At 37.8% G+C, this 18,786-nt stretch overlaps 1 protein-coding gene across 4 annotated transcripts in view; it reads left to right on the top strand.

The window, feature by feature from the left end:
• Positions 1-16,468, top strand: part of MTF2 (metal response element binding transcription factor 2) — a 55,175-nt gene extending 38,707 nt beyond the window's left edge. For 3 of the 4 annotated variants that reach the window (XM_030572124.1, XM_030572122.1, XM_030572125.1), the window contains 9 exons: positions 2,591-2,686; positions 2,938-3,006; positions 3,827-3,950; positions 8,557-8,624; positions 9,022-9,192; positions 11,916-12,024; positions 12,166-12,224; positions 12,342-12,446; positions 14,086-16,468. In XM_030572124.1, coding sequence (XP_030427984.1) covers positions 2,591-2,686; positions 2,938-3,006; positions 3,827-3,950; positions 8,557-8,624; positions 9,022-9,192; positions 11,916-12,024; positions 12,166-12,224; positions 12,342-12,446; positions 14,086-14,443 — 1,159 coding nt within the window. In that variant the 3' untranslated portion in view covers positions 14,444-16,468. The remainder of the gene's footprint in view (positions 1-2,590; positions 2,687-2,937; positions 3,007-3,826; positions 3,951-8,556; positions 8,625-9,021; positions 9,193-11,915; positions 12,025-12,165; positions 12,225-12,341; positions 12,447-14,085) is intronic. The other variant, XM_030572123.1, reaches the window with a different exon arrangement.
• The last annotated feature ends 2,318 nt before the right edge of the window (positions 16,469-18,786 follow it).

Here is an 18,786-nt window from a genome sequence, read left to right as displayed (position 1 = left end):
TGCACATGCGTGGCCCAGTCAGGTACTGCTGTTGAAATTCTCTGCCTGCGTGCCCCTGCGCCTCTAATCACTTAAAGTGGAGCACCAACAGAGACTCACATCTCGAAGAACCCCTGTTACTGTACAAGGTGAGTGACCCTCTTTTCATGACAGTGCTCTCTCTGGCCTTGAAGTTTGCGGGGGTGGTTAGAAATTGCTTCGTGCTTGGTGTACATTTATTAAAAGTAGTCTCTTAATGTCCTGTGAATTATGCAGTGCTTGCTGTAGGTTTATAATTATATAACTGTACCTATGAATTCTATGATCCTGTTCGGTTACAAGTAATGTGCCCTTTAAGTAGCGCTAGGCATTCTGTGATGTTATGAAGTTAAAAAAAAAATTATTTCCAAAATATAAATTTTTATTTTATACCAAAAATAGTGCAAAACATTTAGTGGGCAATTATAAACCAATACAGTGTAAACTAATAAAATAAATAACAGAAATTTAAAATTGAAATGAGGGGGTAAGGGAGCTGCTGAAATAAGAGTTCTTCGTTGACTGCAAAGGGATGTAGGTGAATCTGTGACTGGACCTGGAGGCCAACAAGAATCTGCATCAGTTGTATTTCCTGCCTGAGAAGCCCCTTCATGTTCTGGTACATCTCCTAGTCTTCCTGCTGGGATTCCTGGGCCTTTCTTCTGTCTGCTCTTTCCTTCTCTAGGCTGTCTGGTATGTTCACAGTCTGCTGCAGCACTGGCTTGCAGTATCTCACTGAACACGTCATCTCAGTCTGCATCTTTCTCCTCCTGCTCGTGGTGTTTGTGTGTGGAGGCAGCACCACTCCAGGCTGCAACAACAGCAGCTACAGATAAAACAGGCAGATGTATCATATTTACAGCCACAATGGAAAGCTGAAGATCAGTTTCAGAATTCCCTTCTTCTGTTTTAAATAAGACATGCTTATTCATCTTTTGCACCCCATTGCACTGCTCTCCAGCTGCAGACATTTAGTATGGCCTGCCAGGGGAAGGGCATGAGGGAATTGTTCAGTTGCAAACAAAATTTTGGCCTCTATTCCAATGGCATTGAGTACTGGTACTATTTTCTGTAGGGAGTGGTGTTTTTTTAGCTGATATTTCATTCCTGAGGGTAACAGGCACAGAGAACAGACCTGTGACTGGTGTCCTCATTCTGCTTGTGCCTTTTTGCTGCTAGTGTATTTCTTGCAATGGTGCATGCTGAAGTCATTGTACAGTAGACCCTTAACAGTCCACTTTGAAAATTATGGAATGGCTGCAGTTATTATGCCTGTTTGCTGACATTACTCATTTTTATACTAAGTGCTACCTGGAACGGTGCTTAGAACTTTACATAAAATATCTGAATCTCACTACTTTTACTGGCACTTATGTTAAGGTTGGGAAAGTGGTATTGGGAAAGTGGGCAGAGGGCTGTCTGCTTTATATAAAAGTGGTATCTTTGTAGAATGAACTTAGTTGACATTTGGAAGAGATATAGCTTTTTCTTTCAAAGGTATTCAGCAATGTATCATTTTGTTTATATTACACTAAAAAAGACCCCCCCCCTTTTTTTTTTTTTTAAAGAACCAAAATATTTAATGAATAGTCTAGAGCAGTGGTTCCCAAACTTTTTGGCATCATGCCCTCTTTAATTTTTTTGAGAAACCCTCACGCCCCCAATTTCTCCTTTACCATCATCCTACACACCCCTCCCCCTGATCCTTGTCCCCTGACCGCCCCCTCCCGGTACCCCACTCCTTATCCAATCCCCCATCTCCTTACTTCCCTGAGCCCTATCCACACCTATCCAGCTTCCCTGCTCCCTGTCTCCTGATTGCGCACGTGCCCCCTGAACCTCCACCCCATCCAACCACTCCCTGTCCCCTGACAGCCCCACCGGGATCTCCTGCCCCTTATCCAACTCTCCCTTCCCTTACTCCCCGCCCTCTTATTAGGCTGCTCAGAGCAGCAGGACTGGCTTATTGGAAAGCCTGGGAGGTGGGCGGGCAGAAGGGATGGCGGGACAGGAGGGGAGGGGCTGGAGGCTAGCCTCTTTGTCCAGGAGCTCAAGGGCCGGACAGCCTCGCACTCCCCCCTTGGAATTTCTTCGTGCCCCCCAGTTCGGGAACCAGTGGTCTAGAGTAATTAAAGATGTTGGTCCTATTTAACTGCACAGTTTTTCTTGAAAATTTACTGAGTATTTAAAGAGGATGTTATCAGAATAAAAATGTTTTCCTTTAATTTTTAAATAAATATCCACACATATGCAGTAAATAGTTCACATTATAATAAACAGAATTTATTTTATTCTACAGCTGCTTATTATTTGTATTTCTTCCACCTGAATAAACAAGAACAGACTAGCCAGTTTCCCTTGTTTGTAGACAGTTTCTAGTCATTTTCACCATGGAACTAAAATTTATTGAAATCTCTATTGATGATACACTTAATAAAAATCTTATTTTTAAATTTTTGGTCAACTTTGACCTAATAGTCTTTCTAAATATAATATGACCACATTGTATTGGGGAAACATTTGCAGCAGTTTTATTGTAACACTTGTCTTATTTTTATTTCTGTTGGTGAAGCTGGTATTTAAAGATGCTGCAGTGCTGCAAATGTAACCAGTGGTTTCATGAGGCTTGTGTGCAGTGTCTCCAAAAGCCAATGCTTTTCGGTGACAGGTAAGAAGCTTGAACTGAACTTTTTGATTTTTTTTTTATTTGAAATGTGGATTGTTTTAATCCTCTGTTTGTATTTAAATATAAAATATTAAAATAGTTATAACTCCAAAAGCATTTTAGAATGCAGTTTGTAAGGAAGACGACACAAAATGAAGTTTATATTTTAGTTCTCTGGCTATTTAACTCACGGCATCTAAAGTATTAGGTTTGTCTTAAAAGCCATTCTCTCTTAATTTTATTTTTTGTTTTAGGTTTTATACATTCATTTGTTCAGTTTGCAGTTCTGGACCAGAGTACCTCAAACGTTTACCCTTGAGATGGTAAGTACAACTTAAAGAAATATGTAACCCTCTACCCACTTTTCTTCTGGACATCTCATGTCTCTTTGTAAACCTGAGGGTCATCCGGTTTATATTTTGACGTTTGGGTGGTACCCACTGCTTCTATAAACAAAGGACAGGTCTCCTCCTTCAAAGCTAGTTACTGTATGTCCTTAGTCATGTTGTTAATGCATGATATCTAGGGTCCTCTTCCTTGGACAATTCAATATTACAAACCACTGCTGGCTTGGATATGAGAAACTTAAAAAGTCTAAACAGGATCTGTTACCCAAGTATAGAGTACTGCCATTGGGGAAGCCAAATACAGTGTGCACATTAACAAGCATTTTGACATACTTTACAATAGAATTTCCTAGTTGAGAATTAGAAGTGAGTTGTAATTTGAACCTTGTGAACTTGAGCTCTTCTGTACAAATACCAAATAATTTTGAATAACTTGCAACACGAATAAATATTTTATAGAAACTCATTTGATGATTTGCCAATGTTAAATTCTTGTGTTTATCTTTCATCAATTAAATATTCTAAGATCTAAACAATCTTTGGAACTAAAAGGGCATCATGGCAGTGGGCTGAGGCCTAGGGAGAAAACAGGACGTAAGTCAGAAAAGGGGGATATAAATGCAGATTGTATAAGAATATTGTTTGGAAATTTGAGACTGTTTCTAATCAGGCTTTGTACTCTCTTAGCCATATTGTGCTAATATTTTTGTGCAAAGCTATTTCAAGGACTAATGGTTTGTAAAAAATTAAAGAAATAAAAACTTAATGTTTTTGATTAAATATTTCTGAATTCTAGGGTAGATATAGCACATCTATGCCTTTACAACCTAAGTGTTATTCATAAGAAGAAATACTTTGATTCAGAGCTTGAACTTATGACATACATTAATGAAAACTGGGATAGATTGCACCCTGGTGAGGTAGGTAGTTGAAATATTCTTTTCTTGCTTTTGTTTTTCTTAGCAGTCAATACATTCACAAAACTACTGGGTGAGTGTCTGTGGCCTGCAGGAGGTCAGACTAAATTATTATTATGGTCCCTTTTGGCCTTAAAATATGAAACACAAGTAATGAGACATACGGTTTTAATAGACTTCTAGAACTATTCAACATAACTTTTAAGTGTCATAGACTTTGAGCTATAAGATTTAGTATGATCCAGATAACTATTACATAGTTTGTTGTTCAGATGATCACTTTCATTGTTTATACCCAAGCACTGAATCTTTGTTTTCTTTTATATCTTCCATTTAGAAATATGACAACGGTAAGGCATTTTTCTGCCCACTGTCCAGGGGAATTAAGTACCCAAGAGGTTAAATAGATTAGTAAACTGTTAAAAGTAGCTGTCAAAGTAAGACTCTGTGAAAGCCAGAACACGAGCTTATTAGCAGCTTTGTGACAACTAAAGTAGAAAATGCCTGTGAATTGATTTTAAAATAGTCCTTAATAGGAAAATATGTTAGGGGAAAATGAAGAGAAACTGAAGTCTGCAAATGTTTTCCATATATGACAGAAGCTTTTAATTAAAAACCACCTAAACAAATACTGTTCTTGTAAGTGTATATATACTTAGTGCTTGAGAATAAACGTGAATCGTAATATTTTCCTTCTGTATCTCAATTAAAAGAAATTTTAGTGTTCTAAAAAAACATTTTAAGCACTACATTACTGCAGATGCATCTACATATGACCTACACAGGATCTGTCAATTAGTATTTTGAATCATTGAGGTGCTGAAATAAAATGCTTTTTGCATTTTAACCACCTCAAAAAAAATTGTTACTATTAATACTTTTGCCATATTTGGTGCTTTGAAAAACATTGGCTGACATCTACAAGTTATGGGATAGAAATCTTGAACTATTTTTAATTATAAGCATCTTTCTCTTTACTAAATTGCAAGCTTTTTTGTAAAATTAAGCAAACATATTTTTCACAGAAGGTCAGTATGTCAGTGCCGCCTACTATTATCATTAGACTGTTTTTGACTTTTTTCCAGTGACATGACAAGGCAGCCTTTTGCTGCACCGCTGTGCTGCTTATTTTCAAGCTAGTTGATTTGCTGGGTAATTGCCTGATGATTAAAGAAATTCAGTTCCCTAAACAAACCTACTCCCCAATAAATCTGATTTAGGGAGAACAAGTGTTAACACATGGAGTTGTAGATCTGCATGTAATGTCAGACAGACATAATTAATAGCTAACCTAGTGTTGACAAAAAGCATGCAAAGTAATTTTTTTTTTCTTATAAGAGAATCATTTCAGAAGGTTTTGAATTCTTTAAATACAGACAGGGCTGTTCCTAGGGGTGTGTGGGGCCCGGGACAACCCTCCTCCCCCTCAGCCCCAAGTCCCACCCTCACTCCACCCTTCCTCCAAGCCTCTGCCCCTACCCCACCGCCTCTTGCCCCTGCTCTGCCCCCATTCCACCCCTTCCCCCAATCCCCTGCCCCTTTCTGGCTTCTGCCCCCTCCCCGAACAATGCAGGGGAGGCTGGGGCTGGGTCGCGCTGCTGCCAGTGCTGGCCCCCCGCGAATCCCCTCAACTCCCTTTCCCCCTGAAGCATGCCGACCCTCAAAGCATGGGGTCCAGTGTGGTTGCCCTGGTCCATCCTATGGACGGGACGGCTCTGAATACAGATATTGTACTCAATTGACTTTTAACACTTTTTATATCCTGATTATTCCCTAAGTTGATGTACTTTTTGTTTAATAAGTTAATATATCTGTGTGGTCTTTTTTGCCTAAACCAAAGTAAACGTGAGACACAAAACTCAGGTTTTTTAGATCCCAAACACTTGTTTGTCACGATCCTAAATTCTGGAAAAACACACTCAAGTAACTATGTTCAAAAACTTTTGGGTGTGGATACTTTTGAGTCTAATTATGACCCATTTTAAATAGCAGTAATTAAACAGAATTATTGTGATAGAGGTATCTGGATTAATTAGAATCTGATATATAGCATGTTTGCTAATTCTGAAGTTAATTGATCATTTGTAGGAATTCTCAAGTTGAGCCTTTTATATAAATAATAAAGAACAGGTCAATGTGTTCTATGCGTCTCTCTTTTCTGAGTCTATTCACAAGTGTAACTTATTTTACCAAAAGTAAAAATGTGTTTATATGAAATACAGTAGCAGAATAGTAGAGAATGTGGTGAGTACTCACTTTTCGTGGCATTTCAAAAAGTTTTTAAAAAACTGAATATTCCAGGCAGGACCATGACCTTTTAATACATTGCATGACAAATGGACTAGATATCTGGTTTTAATTTCTGGTTTCTTACTATTAGGCCAGAAATGCTGCAGAAGTAACCCTTCTTTTATTTATAACTATCCTCAGATATAAACAAAACTTGTTGCTAAAACCATTATTGCGTAGAGAGAATGAAAGCAGGAAAATGCACACCTGTCTGTTAAGTGGTGCTTCCAGCTGGTTAAGCAGCAGCGTTTGTAAACTTCCAGAGGAGGCTGCTTCCTTTTCAACTAGAAGGCCAAATTCTGTAATGAACTAGGAGAGTATAGATAATGTTGTACAGTAGAGGAAAAGTGGAGTGGGGGGAATCTTCAAGATTTGGGCATAAATATTGTGACCTCTGTGCCTCTTTTCCACTAAGGGAGAAATGAAAAAATAGTGAAAAATTGTATGCCAGTCAACTCTGTATTTTGATAATGCTGGTAAATCTTGGGTTTTTGCCAAACAGTGATTTATCAGGAATTTATATTGTATAAATGTTTCCTAGATCTCTCCTTGCATTTCTGAGGAGTCCATGGTGTTTAGAAATAACTTTTTTTTTTTTACTTTTCCTTCAGACCAGTGCATTTTTAATTAATAAGAGGCTAATTTTCTTGACCCTTATGTAAAATAGGAGAGAGGTGGTGAACTGGAACTAGGGCTCCTAAAACTAACATTTCAGTGTCATTGTTTTTAGAGTGAAAGAATTGTTACAGAAGTTCTATATTGATTCTGTAGCTCGGGTCCTGCACAGTTGCAAAATCTGCTATTGGCTCCAGAATTCCAGAGACTCTAAATACAGTGGATGTATATCTATATACATATACCCAAAAGCTAGCTTGTGTAAAGTTAATTTTTTCATTAACATTCTTTGGCTAAATTAGTTTGAACGCTTTCCCTACCCCTGTTTTTAGTAAATTAGCTCTGATATGAGTTCCGGTAGCACTTCTGTCTTGCACAGTGGCGGGTCACTTTTGTGGGCGTTTTTAATACTAATAAAAATTAAGTGTTAAATGTGGTGCCTTGCCCCTCTGCCACAAGTTTTGCAGATGTGGGGAAATGGTAAGGATTTTTTTTTTTAAATTTACCTTTTGGCTTTTCTCCTTGATTTCTTTTCCTCTTCCTTTTTTTATTCTTTAGTGGTATGAGTTTGTACTTTGTTGCAAGTTGTAAATAATCAGTCAGCCCTCAATTACATGGTATTTTTCCTAATCATGAATTGTGGTAAATTATTGGCCCTGACTATATAGTCAAAGGTCCACATCCTTCACAGCAAGGTGGATGTAACTTCTGGGGAACCAGATAGAATGTATATGTACGTTCTCTGGTAGCTTCCTTGAAATTTTAAAAAAATGATATGTTAAATATGAAAATGAGTAGTAGTCAGTACTGTGGAGCCTGTTACTTATTTAAATAGTGAGTTAAATTTATTTTATGTTGTCCCCATATCTTCAGTTCTTAGGGTAAAGTAGGTTTTTGTATTGGCAACTCATGAATGCATTCTATAAGCTTTAAGAGGGAAAGAAGCAGATTTCAGTAGCTAGGAAGAAACTATTTGGGACTTCTGGCATCCATAAGAGGAAGTTTAGGATTGTGGGGTAAACACTTCTGAGCCTAATTCTGATTTACACTAAACCCTATTTACATATTTCTGATAATGAAAGGAAGTTTTAAAGTTGGGGGGGTTAATATTTTACCTCCACTTTAAGGCTCTGTTACACTTCTTGAGTGGTGTTGAGCAACCTTAGATTAAATAATAATAATTAGGCCCCTTAGCAGGATATGTCTGCTAAAATGATGATCAATTAAATAGTTAACAATATTGATATATAAACTGTCTTGTACTTTCAGGGTTAACCCATTCATCTCAGTGGAATATTTAACACCACAGAGTTCTTGTTCCAAGATATCTGCAGGCTTATGAAGACAACACTGCATCAATTTATAGTCTATATTTCTAATGTATTTAGAAGTTTATGGTTGAGGTTTTCTTAAAAAAAACTGTAAGAGCTACAAGAAACAATTTTCTTTTAAAATGAAAGCTTAGATTCTCTGGCAAGGATGGATTCTGCAGAAAATCGCACAGCTTAGACTCATGGAATACATTGAGTACTAAATATAGTAGCCCATGTTTGGGGTAAGGCAACTTTCACCATAAATCATACCTTCAAGACATACTATGATCACAAACCAGTAGTCTTTAAACAAGCAGAGCTCTGATTTAGATCATTGGACCTTTTATTACTGAAAATTCCAGTAAGTTAAATCACTTCTTAATACTTTACAGCTGGCAGACACTCCAAAATCTGAAAGATATGAGCATGTACTGGAAGCATTAAATGATTACAAAACCATGTAAGTTAATAAGGTTTTATTATACATTTCAAGTGCTCTTTTCACATCTTTCTTTAATGTAGATTCCCCCACCCCAGTCATCTTAGAAACTTTACCCAGAATAACTATTGGTGGCTGCAGATGGCATTTTTACTAGATAAATTAAACTCTTTCTATGTTGAATATTTTGTGGTGATTGAGAGAGCTTTGAAAGTCAGATCACCAGCAAAACTTGATTTAACTTCCATCTTTTCCCCCCTGTCTTAGCATTACATATTGGGGTGGAGTGGGGAGAACAAAATAGGATACATAAAACTAGCATTAGAAAGAGGTTTCTAGTTTAACTTTTTAGTTTGTGTACTTTTAGGATACTTTCGGCTTTCTCCAGTCTCTGAATTTTAATTCTTAATCACTCTAGGTTTATGTCTGGAAAAGAGATAAAGAAAAAGAAGCATTTGTTTGGCTTGAGAATTCGTGTTCCTCCTATGCCACCAAATGCTGCTTTAAAGGCAGAGAAAGAACCAGAGGGAACATCTCATGAATTCAAAATTAAAGGCAGAAAATCATCCAAACCCGTACCTGATGCAAGGTAAAATAAATCAACAGCATAGTGACTTCAGGACTTTGTAATGGAACTGAAATCATACAAAAAATAGCTGTCAAAAGTACCAATATTGCCTTAATGTTGTATCATGCTAAAAGTTTATTCACCCATTTTAGTACAACCCTAGGATTAATGTGTAATGAATTAGTGAGGCAGAGAGAGCGCATACCTATTATGTAGATCCTGGCTAGTTGATTAACTTCTTAATGACAGTAGAAGAATTTTTTTTCTCCAGCAGACTAACTTTGCATTAAATTGAATTTTGGGTCTAGAACAATATTGATTTCAAACTTCCATAAATATTTTAGATGGTTTGTTATCAGAGGGGGTCTCCCCAAAGGTTTAAAGTACATATTATGCATTATTAAACATGTATGTAGGTGAATAACTTATTTCTGCACTTTGAGTGCAATTGCTTTAAGAATATAGAATGATCTTTACATTTATGCACTGATCTTTTGAGATTGTTATAAAATCAGGATGTTGAGTTTAATCTATTTAGCCTTTAGAAAGACCTCTTGAAAAGAGTTTAATTTAGCAGCACTGAGAATAGAAAATAGATACTAGCTAACCAGACCTTGCTGCTCTTTAGTAAACAAAAAACATTGCTTCTCCTGTTATGCAACTGCCTGAACTAAGATTTTAAACAGGAGATGGGATTTCAAATTGTAAGTCAAATTCCTAGATTATCTACATTTTAAACACAGTTGATTTTTAACATCAGAATTCTATATAAATTGAACATTCTGTATTGTGGCGAAGCATCGACTCACTCGCACGGCACCTCCTGCTGGATGTCCAGGGAATTAGCTCGCCAGCCTAGAGCGCCCTCTGTCGGCTGGTGTCTTGCTTGTCGCTGGCCCCCATGTCCCTCCTGGATCCCCACAATCTCTGGGTCTCCCTTCCCAGGGGAATCCCCAACACCCTACCTCCACCTTGCCTCAGTATATGGCTACTGCCAGTCACCATCTAGCTCCTGCTCACTGGGGCAGACTGCAGTATACATGCCATTCATCACTGGCAAAGGGGGGTTTGGACCTGCTGCCTTTGCCTACCCCAGGCTACCCCTCTGTAGCCCCAGTACCTGTTCTGGCCTTTATTCATAGATTCTAGGACTGAAAGGGACCTCGAGAGGTCATCAAGTCCAGTCCCCTGCCCTCATGGCAGGACCAAATACTGTCTAGACCATACCTGATAGACCTTTATCTAACCTACTCTTAAATATCTCCAGAGATGGAGATTCCACAACCTCCCTAGGCAATTTATTTCAGTGTTTAACTACCCTGACAGTTAGGAACTTTTTCCTAATGTCCAACCTAAACCTCCCTTGCTGCAGTTTAAGCCCATTGTTTCTTGTTCTATCCTTTAGAGGCTAAGGTGAACAAGTTTTCTCCCTCCTCCTTATGATACGCTTTTAGATACCTGAAAACTGCTATCGTGTCCCTCTGTCTTCTCTTTTCCAAACTAAACAAACCCAGTTCTTTCAGCCTTCCTTCATAGGTCATGTTCTCAAGACCTTTAATCATTCTTGTTGCTCTTCTCTGGATCCTCTCCAATTTCTCCATCTTTCTTGAAGTGCAGTGCCCAGAACTGGACACAATACTCCAGTTGAGGCCTAACCAGCGCAGAGTAGAGCGAAAGAATGACTTCTTGTGTCGTGCTCACAGCACACCTGTTAATGCATCCGAGTCATGTTTACTTTTTTTTTTTGCAACAGTAGCACACTTGTGGTCCACTCTCTAACCCCTAAATCCCTTTCTGCCGTACTCCTTCGTAGACAGTCCCTTCCCATTCTGTATGTGTGAAACTGATTGTTCCTTCCTAAATGGAGCACTTTGCATTTATCTTTGTTAAACTTCATCCTGTTTACCTCAAACCATTGCTCCAATTTTTCCAGATGATTTTGAATTATGACCCTGTCCTCCAAAGCAGTTGCAATCCCTCCCAGTTTGGCATCATCTGCAAACTTAAGCATACTTTCTATGCCAATATCTAAGTCGTTGATGAAGATATTGAACTGAGCCAGTCCCAAAACAGACCCTTGCAGAACCCCACTTGTTATACCTTTCCAGCAGGATTGGGAACCATTAATAACTACTCTTTATCGAGGCCTGCAGCCCGGGGGGTTCTCCAGGGTGGAGCTCCCCAGCCCTGCTGCACTCTAGGTACCATTGTCAGCTCCCAGGCAACCAGGCCCTTCTCCCTCAAGAGCTAGACGAAGAGTCCTACAGCTCCTGGCTTCTTTGGCCTTTATAAGGCCAGCTACAGTCTGATTGGGGAAACAGTCACAGCTGGGGCCACACCCCAATCAGCCAAGGCTTGCAGCTCTCCCTAGCAGCAGCCCTCACGCAGCCAAACCCTGCCCCCCGGGCTGACTTCAGGCCCTTCAGGGCCGGAGCAGGTGACCACCCCGCTACAGTATGAATGTTCAAACATTCAAATATGCGCTCTTCCTAAACCATTGAGTTGTAGCATATGTCCCTGGAAAGGGTTTAGGTTTTGTCTGTTATCTTGATGTTGCCATATTACATTGCAGACAAAGATCTCCAACTTTTTGTCAATTTAGCAAATTTTAATTTACAAGGATAACCTCATTTAGCATAACTGACTTGGAGTAAATGTCTAAACTTTTATTTTACACTGATTAAACCTTTTCCTTGGACAAGTCACTCCAATATTTTAAAAACAAAATGTCATCTTTCTTCTAGGGAAATAAGTAATGGCATTGAAAAACAGGGGAAGAAAAAATCAGTAGGTCGTCCACCTGGCCCATATACAAGAAAAATGATTCAAAAAATTTCAGAGCCACCATCTTTGGTATGTGTTCAAATAATTCAAATCTTTCTGTACTTCAGAATATCATTTCTTAGGATTTGACCACTAACTTTTAAGCTGTGGTTTTTGAAAATTTGATCATTTCTATTGAAACTATCTGAATTTTTTCCCCTCACTTCTCAGGATAAGGAACCAGTCTCAGTGCCAGAGAACCCGGCCTTGGATTTACCCTGCTCTGTTGGGTAAATGAAAAAACTAAACCATCCTAATAGCAGCTCATGTTTGCTTGTCAAATGTCAGATTAATTGGTTAATGTTCGATTACTTTGATTACATGACAAAAGTGTTCTTATGTCTCAGGAGATCTGATGGAACTGCTCATTCATCCAATACCTCAGATGTGGAATGCACAGGTGCTGCCAGTACAAAAGAAACTACCTCATCTAGCATTTCCAGGCATTATAGGTAAATAGTGAATTATCCATTAAAAGGAAACATGCAGAAACCTCTCTTAATCTTTTTCTCTAGGTTAATTTTTCTGAAGGAGGAAAAAGAAAATGGTGCAACGATACTTTATCATTAATTGACAAAGCAGCAATAATGTTGCAGGCATCCTACAGAGCTTGCACTTGCTGAAACACTGAATTTTCTCTTTGAACAAAAGCTATTTTAAGGAGAAATTAGCCCAATTTCTCTTTGATTACTAACTACTGTTTAATGTTGAGATACAGTCTGCACTTGAACTGTTTACAACAAGAGGAACCACTGTGTGGCCATTTCTTCAAATTAGACTTCTATTAAATGTTAATTGATACAAAACTCAGTTTGGTAGGACTAACTTGCACCTCAGATCATTTCACTTTAACAGCCTTTGTTTTAATATTTTCTATTAATGTTAAAGAAAATTAAGTACCTAACTTATCTAAAATTATCAAGTACAGTATATTTTCCACTGGGATTGAATCATCTTGACACACAGATTTGGTAAGTTAATCAGTTATTTTTTTAAAAAAACCTGGTCTTCTGGATGTTCCACAAATATCTGCTGGGCAGTTTTCTGCCTCCATATTTAACATTCATAAAGAATCTCTGTCAAATTGAGAGAGTTTAAGGGGCTTGATTCATGTCTTGCAAGCTTTATCCCAATTTTATAATTTCAAATACATTTGATATGACTTGTCTTTTTTTCCAGTCTAAAGCTGGCAAGTGTCTTCATCTGTGTGGAATGACCAGGTTTTTACACTTCTGCAGTTTATTTTTAATGTTCAAAACACACTGAATGAAACACTTTTTTCCAAACAAGTCACTTCATTTATACAGTGTCTTGTGTATACCAGTTTAGGGTCATAGCATTATTTTTTTTAACTTACCAAGTCCATATTATGTCTTAGCGCACCAACCATTCCAGTGTGCAAAAATATAGGTGTAAATATGCCTTTTTCAAATACTTAAATCCCTTACCCCTATAGTATGACACTTAAACAATGCTACATCTTCTTCTTCTTTTTAGTCATCAGTACATCTAGTTTGTGAATTTTGCACAGACCTTTTACCCCCGTGTAAAATGTCCACGAGGAGTCAGAAATTTAAGACTCTAACTATTGATATAGAGGAGACAATGCAAATTAAAAAAAAAAACTGAGGTGCACTCGATTTAGAAAATGCAGTGATATTTTCTCTAACTGAGGGCTTGTCTAAATGAGAGAGTAGCACCTGGTTTAGTTTACAGTGTGAATTTAAACAGACTAAGTGAAACTGGTGCAAATACCATTAAAGAGGGGCAATTAGGAACAGATTTAAGATAAGCCAAAAGAAAAGTCACCCCTAAAGGGTGACCAGACAGCACGTGTGTAAAACCAATTTAATTAAACTAGTGCAACTTTCTCATGTAGACAAGACCTTAAATGGTAAACTTCCTGAAGCAGCCATTTATCATCTTATGTAAAGCACCTATTGCTCTATATTGATATCAACAAATCATAACTAATGAGTTGTACAGATATCACTAAAATAGTAAAGCAGAATAAAACTGTACACAGGAGGCAGACTTCTTAAATAAACAGTATTTCTAGGACTTAATGTTGGTATCTTTTGTTTTGTTAAGTAGCTTATCAGACTCCAGAAAAAGGACTCGTACAGGAAGAACTTGGCCTGCTCCAATACCACATTTGAGGAGAAGAGGTCGCTTTCCACGAAAAGCACTCCAGCCTCAGAATTCAGAAATTGTAAAAGATGATGACAGCAAAGAAGATTATCAATATGATGAACTCAATACAGAGATTCTTAACAATTTAGCAGATCAGGAATTGCAGCTGAATCATCTAAAGAACTCAATTACTAGTTATTTTGGTGCAGCAGGTAGAATAGCTTGTGGTGAAAAATACCGTGTTTTGGCTCGTCGGGTAACCCTTGATGGAAAGGTGCAGTATCTTGTGGAATGGGAAGGAGCAACTGCATCCTGACTGTAGGACTGAACATTATGTTCACTGCACTGTCATCTGTTGGTAAAGTTTATAACCCATGGCTCTGAAGGAGACATGTCTTTACGGTGTTTCTAAAAAAAGAACCAATTTAGCCTTAACATGTACTTGTTAACATTACAAATATTGTGATAAAGATTTTTCTTAAAATCAGATCTGATACTTAAATTTTTTAATGTGACCATTGTTAGATTGTTTTAGGTTGGGATATTTTGAGTTACAATTGCTTATAATGTGCATGGTGTTTAAAAAACTTCCTAGATAATTCCATGGATACAGTTTTTTGTGATTTAGGGAAAATACCTAGCTAGCACAAATCTTTGGAGAAATCTTCGTCTGTTTTCTTACCCAGATGTTTGCAGAAATGTATTTCTATTTCAGTACACTCTAGATTTCATAAAGTGCAGTGTATATAATGCCTACTGTAAAATATTGAAATTTTCTTTCAAGCAAAGTGTAAAAAAATATATTGAGCCTGTAAATTGCTCTTTGACTAGACTTCATTGTCTTTTTAATATATTCTTTCTGTGTGTGTGTGTGTGTGTATATAAATACACATTATGTATACACGCGTGTGTATATATGTGTGATTGTGACCTATGCAATACAAATTATGGGATTGGGCAGCTTCTGAGTATATGTCCCATAATTCTTTTATCAGGAATAGTTGCAGTATTTACACAGCAGCATTTCTTCTCAGGCTTTATTGGATGCTGTTGCTTTCTATGTACTAAGGAAAAGTGTCAAACCAGTGCAGTGTCTCCTGGCAATGGGTGCAGTAATTGATGTTCATATGCTCTTGCTAATTCAGTCAATTATTTTCCTTGTAAATCAGCCATTCAAAACATAAAGCAGGATTTTAAAATGTTGAACATGTACTCTATTAGAAGTAACACTTTAAATTTTTTGTGGCACATTGATTGTAAATTATGTCTCCCAGTTATAAAAGTAAGTCAACAGGAGCCACACACAAGATTCCTATAATGTCTGTAGTAATTGTTAGTCATGTTTGATAAATGTAGAATGAACAAAGTATTTTATTGCACAGGGTCAACGAACAGTATGTTACCATTGAAGTAACAGTACTGCTTTTATAACAACTTTACCTCTTTTGTTTTTATAAAATGTACCAAGTTTTAAATTGATAACTTTATTTTGCTTGTAAAGAGACAGTTTATCACCAGTGTTAGATGTATTTTTCTTTGTCTGCTATTTTGAGGGTTTTTAGCCAAAGAGTAAACAGAAGAATATTGTTATTTTGGTGGTTATTCACTTTACTGTCTCTTACACACTTGGAGTTTGCCACTGAAATAATGTTATGTAATATTTGTTAATTACCTAGTGGTTTAAATGTACTCTCTGGTTCAGTACTTATTTATTCCATTACTTATTATTTGACTTTTTTTAATTTTACTGCTTGTCTTGAGCATCTTCAAAAGATGATGATTTTTCTGTCACCTTATTGCCAAAGGAAACAGAGAAAACTTTGTTGCCCTGTGCGTGGTTCATTGTTGGCCAGGTAATAATAAATGAGCTTTACAAAAGTGCTAATTAAGAACTGCCACTTCTGTTTACCTTCACTAAAATGTGGTTTTTCTCACATACCCTCAGCTATTAATTTAAAGATGCCTTGCCTGTAGCTGTAATATTTTGATAAAAGCAAGTTTGTTAATTTTTGAATTTTTATATCTTGGGGTAATCCAAAATGTAAAGTCTTTGTAACATTACTCTCACATCTGTATCTCTCTTATTTCACTTTATCCAAATCCTTTTAATTCTAACTGAACACCAGCAGTATTCTCAGTAATGCTTCTTTTTGAAGATGAATATTGGAATATACATGGGGGAAGGGAGAAGGAAATAACAATTGTCACACTTACATTGTCCATAGTCTTAACTATTGTGAATGTCTTTGTTTCATTTTATTATGGTGGTTGACATGACTCTGATGTTCAGTTTGTATTTTTGGAGTTGCATTTCTTAGAATTAAAGACGACCAACATTAAATGTGTGTATTTTTTGATAGAAAGAGTTTTTTGCTTCTGTATTTATGTGAAATACATACTACTACTTTGAATTTTTTCCCCTGTGTCCTCCCTCAAACTATAGCCATACCTCTAACTTTTTTTGAGCCTGTTGCCCTGCACATACACACAGAAGCAATTGATCCCTGAAAGTGTTCCAGTACACACAGTGAATGTTTTGGTCATAAGAGGTACACTTTGCATCCTCCTTATGTGAATAAAATATTTATGGTCATGGATTGTTAAAAGAAAAAGACAAAGATCACTGTTTAACAACAATTTGTGTATCAATCATTATTTTGATTTACATGGATCTAAGCGTGAACTTTCATACCCAGTGATTTTGCAGCTCTTTTCCCAGGTTTCTGATTAATACTTTGTCCTTATTTGTTTGTTCATATTACTGTAGTGCCCAGAGATCAGAGCTCCATTGTAGTAGGCTCTGTACAAACATAACAAAGGCCCAGCTCTGAGATCTTACAATCTAAGTGTAAGGTGGATAAAACAGACAAGGGAAGCACAGGGACACAATGGAAGTATATTGATCACTGAAAAACAATGTTCACATCAAAACAGCTGCCTAACCATTGTCAAGTTTTATGTAGGCATCGCAACAGAGGAGTTTCAAGGAGATATCTGAAAGAGTACATGAGGGTTACTTCGCAGATATTTAGGGGGAGTTCTCATCCATAGTGGTGATCAAAAGGGGCTTGTTAAATTTAAAAAATGGGCAATCAAGGCTGGTACCATTTGTGGAATGAAGGCAGGAATTGACATCTTGCTACCACATTAGAAATGATAGGGCAGAAATAAGTCATAAAGAGCCTTGAAAGTGATGACATGTAGCTTATATTTGCAGTGAAGGACAAGCAAGTGGAGGAATGCAAAGAGAAAGTTGATGTGGTTGAAGTAATAAGCTAGGAAAGATTTTGTTAATGGAGATAAGTGGTGTAAAATGGGATTTGTCAAGGTTGGAAAGGAAGAGGCTATAGTAGTCAAGGCACAGATGAGGGCTTGGATGAGAACTAGCTGTGTGCATAGTGAGGAAGGGCTTGATCTTACAGATGTTAGGATGAAGTGGCAGGCTTTAGACACAGACTAAGTATGTGGAGATGGTAGAATTGAGACAACACCCAATGTAGTTATACTGACCTGAGCCCTGTTGTAGACAGCACTACGTTGACAGAAGGACTTCTCCTGTCAATAATATAGCCACTGCCTCTGTGGGAGATGGAGTACCTATTCTGACAGGAGAAGCTCTCCCATTAGCGCCGCAAGTGTAGACAAGCCCTAAGAGTTTTGTTTGGACAGAAGGAGATGGGCTGGGAGAAAAGAAGTAGGTCTGAGAGTTGTCAGCATAGAGATACTTGAACTTATTCTTTCAAATTAGATCACCCAAAGACTAGGTGTAGAGGAAAGAGGAGAGGGCCAGGGATGGAACTCTTTGGAACCCATTCAGAAAGTTGGAGGGTAAATGAGAAATATCCACCGAACAAAACCCTGAAAGAGCAGTTAGAGAGAGAGGTAGAAAGAACCAGGACTGAACAGAATCATGGAAGCAGAGGGATGACAAGATTTTGAGATGAAGAGGATGGTTGAAAGTATGTGACAATTTGGGGAATCTCTGTGGTATAGTTTAATTCTGGTTGATATGAAATTGCTGTATAATGGACTTTCGGGGTCTATGAAGTCAGTCCTGTTCTGTCAGGGCTATTACATATTCCCAATACCAGAGACAGTGGAGAGCCATTTAACCTCAGTGACTGTACTCTGAAGATGTGTATGCTAATAAGGATTGTTCAGTGTGGGAAACCAATATGATCAAGTTTGTTTGCATGACTGCAGTATGGAGATACCCAAACAGGAGAACATAACTCAACTTTATGCTGGGTCTTAAAAACCACAGAGCTTCAGGCTGTCTATGCTTAAAATGCTTCAGCATTGCTGCAGCTGTGCCACTGTAGTGCTTCAATGTAGACACTACAAGGGATTCTCCCATCGCTGTTAATCCACCTCCCTGAGAGGCAGAGGTTAAGTCATCAGAAGACTTCTGTTGACTTAGCACTGTCTACTCCAGGGATTAGGTTCGTTTAACTTTGGTTTTTTTTTGGGGGTGGGGGGGCGGTGTTTCGCACCCCTGAGAGACATGGCTATGCTGATGAAACTTTTCAGTGTAGACCAGTCTTCAGAAGTTATGGGTTAACTCAGAGGGACTCAGATATGGGAACCTTAGGCTGGAAAGAGGAAGAGACAGGCATGCTTTTGTAGCAGATGGTCTTGTTTTACTATTGGACTACCTGA

The sequence above is a fragment of the Gopherus evgoodei genome, chromosome 8, assembly GCF_007399415.2.
Source record: "Gopherus evgoodei ecotype Sinaloan lineage chromosome 8, rGopEvg1_v1.p, whole genome shotgun sequence".
NCBI lineage: Eukaryota > Metazoa > Chordata > Testudines > Testudinidae > Gopherus > Gopherus evgoodei.
The sequence above is the reverse complement of the archived record's forward strand: the minus strand, read 5'-3'. Positions and strand labels throughout refer to the sequence as shown.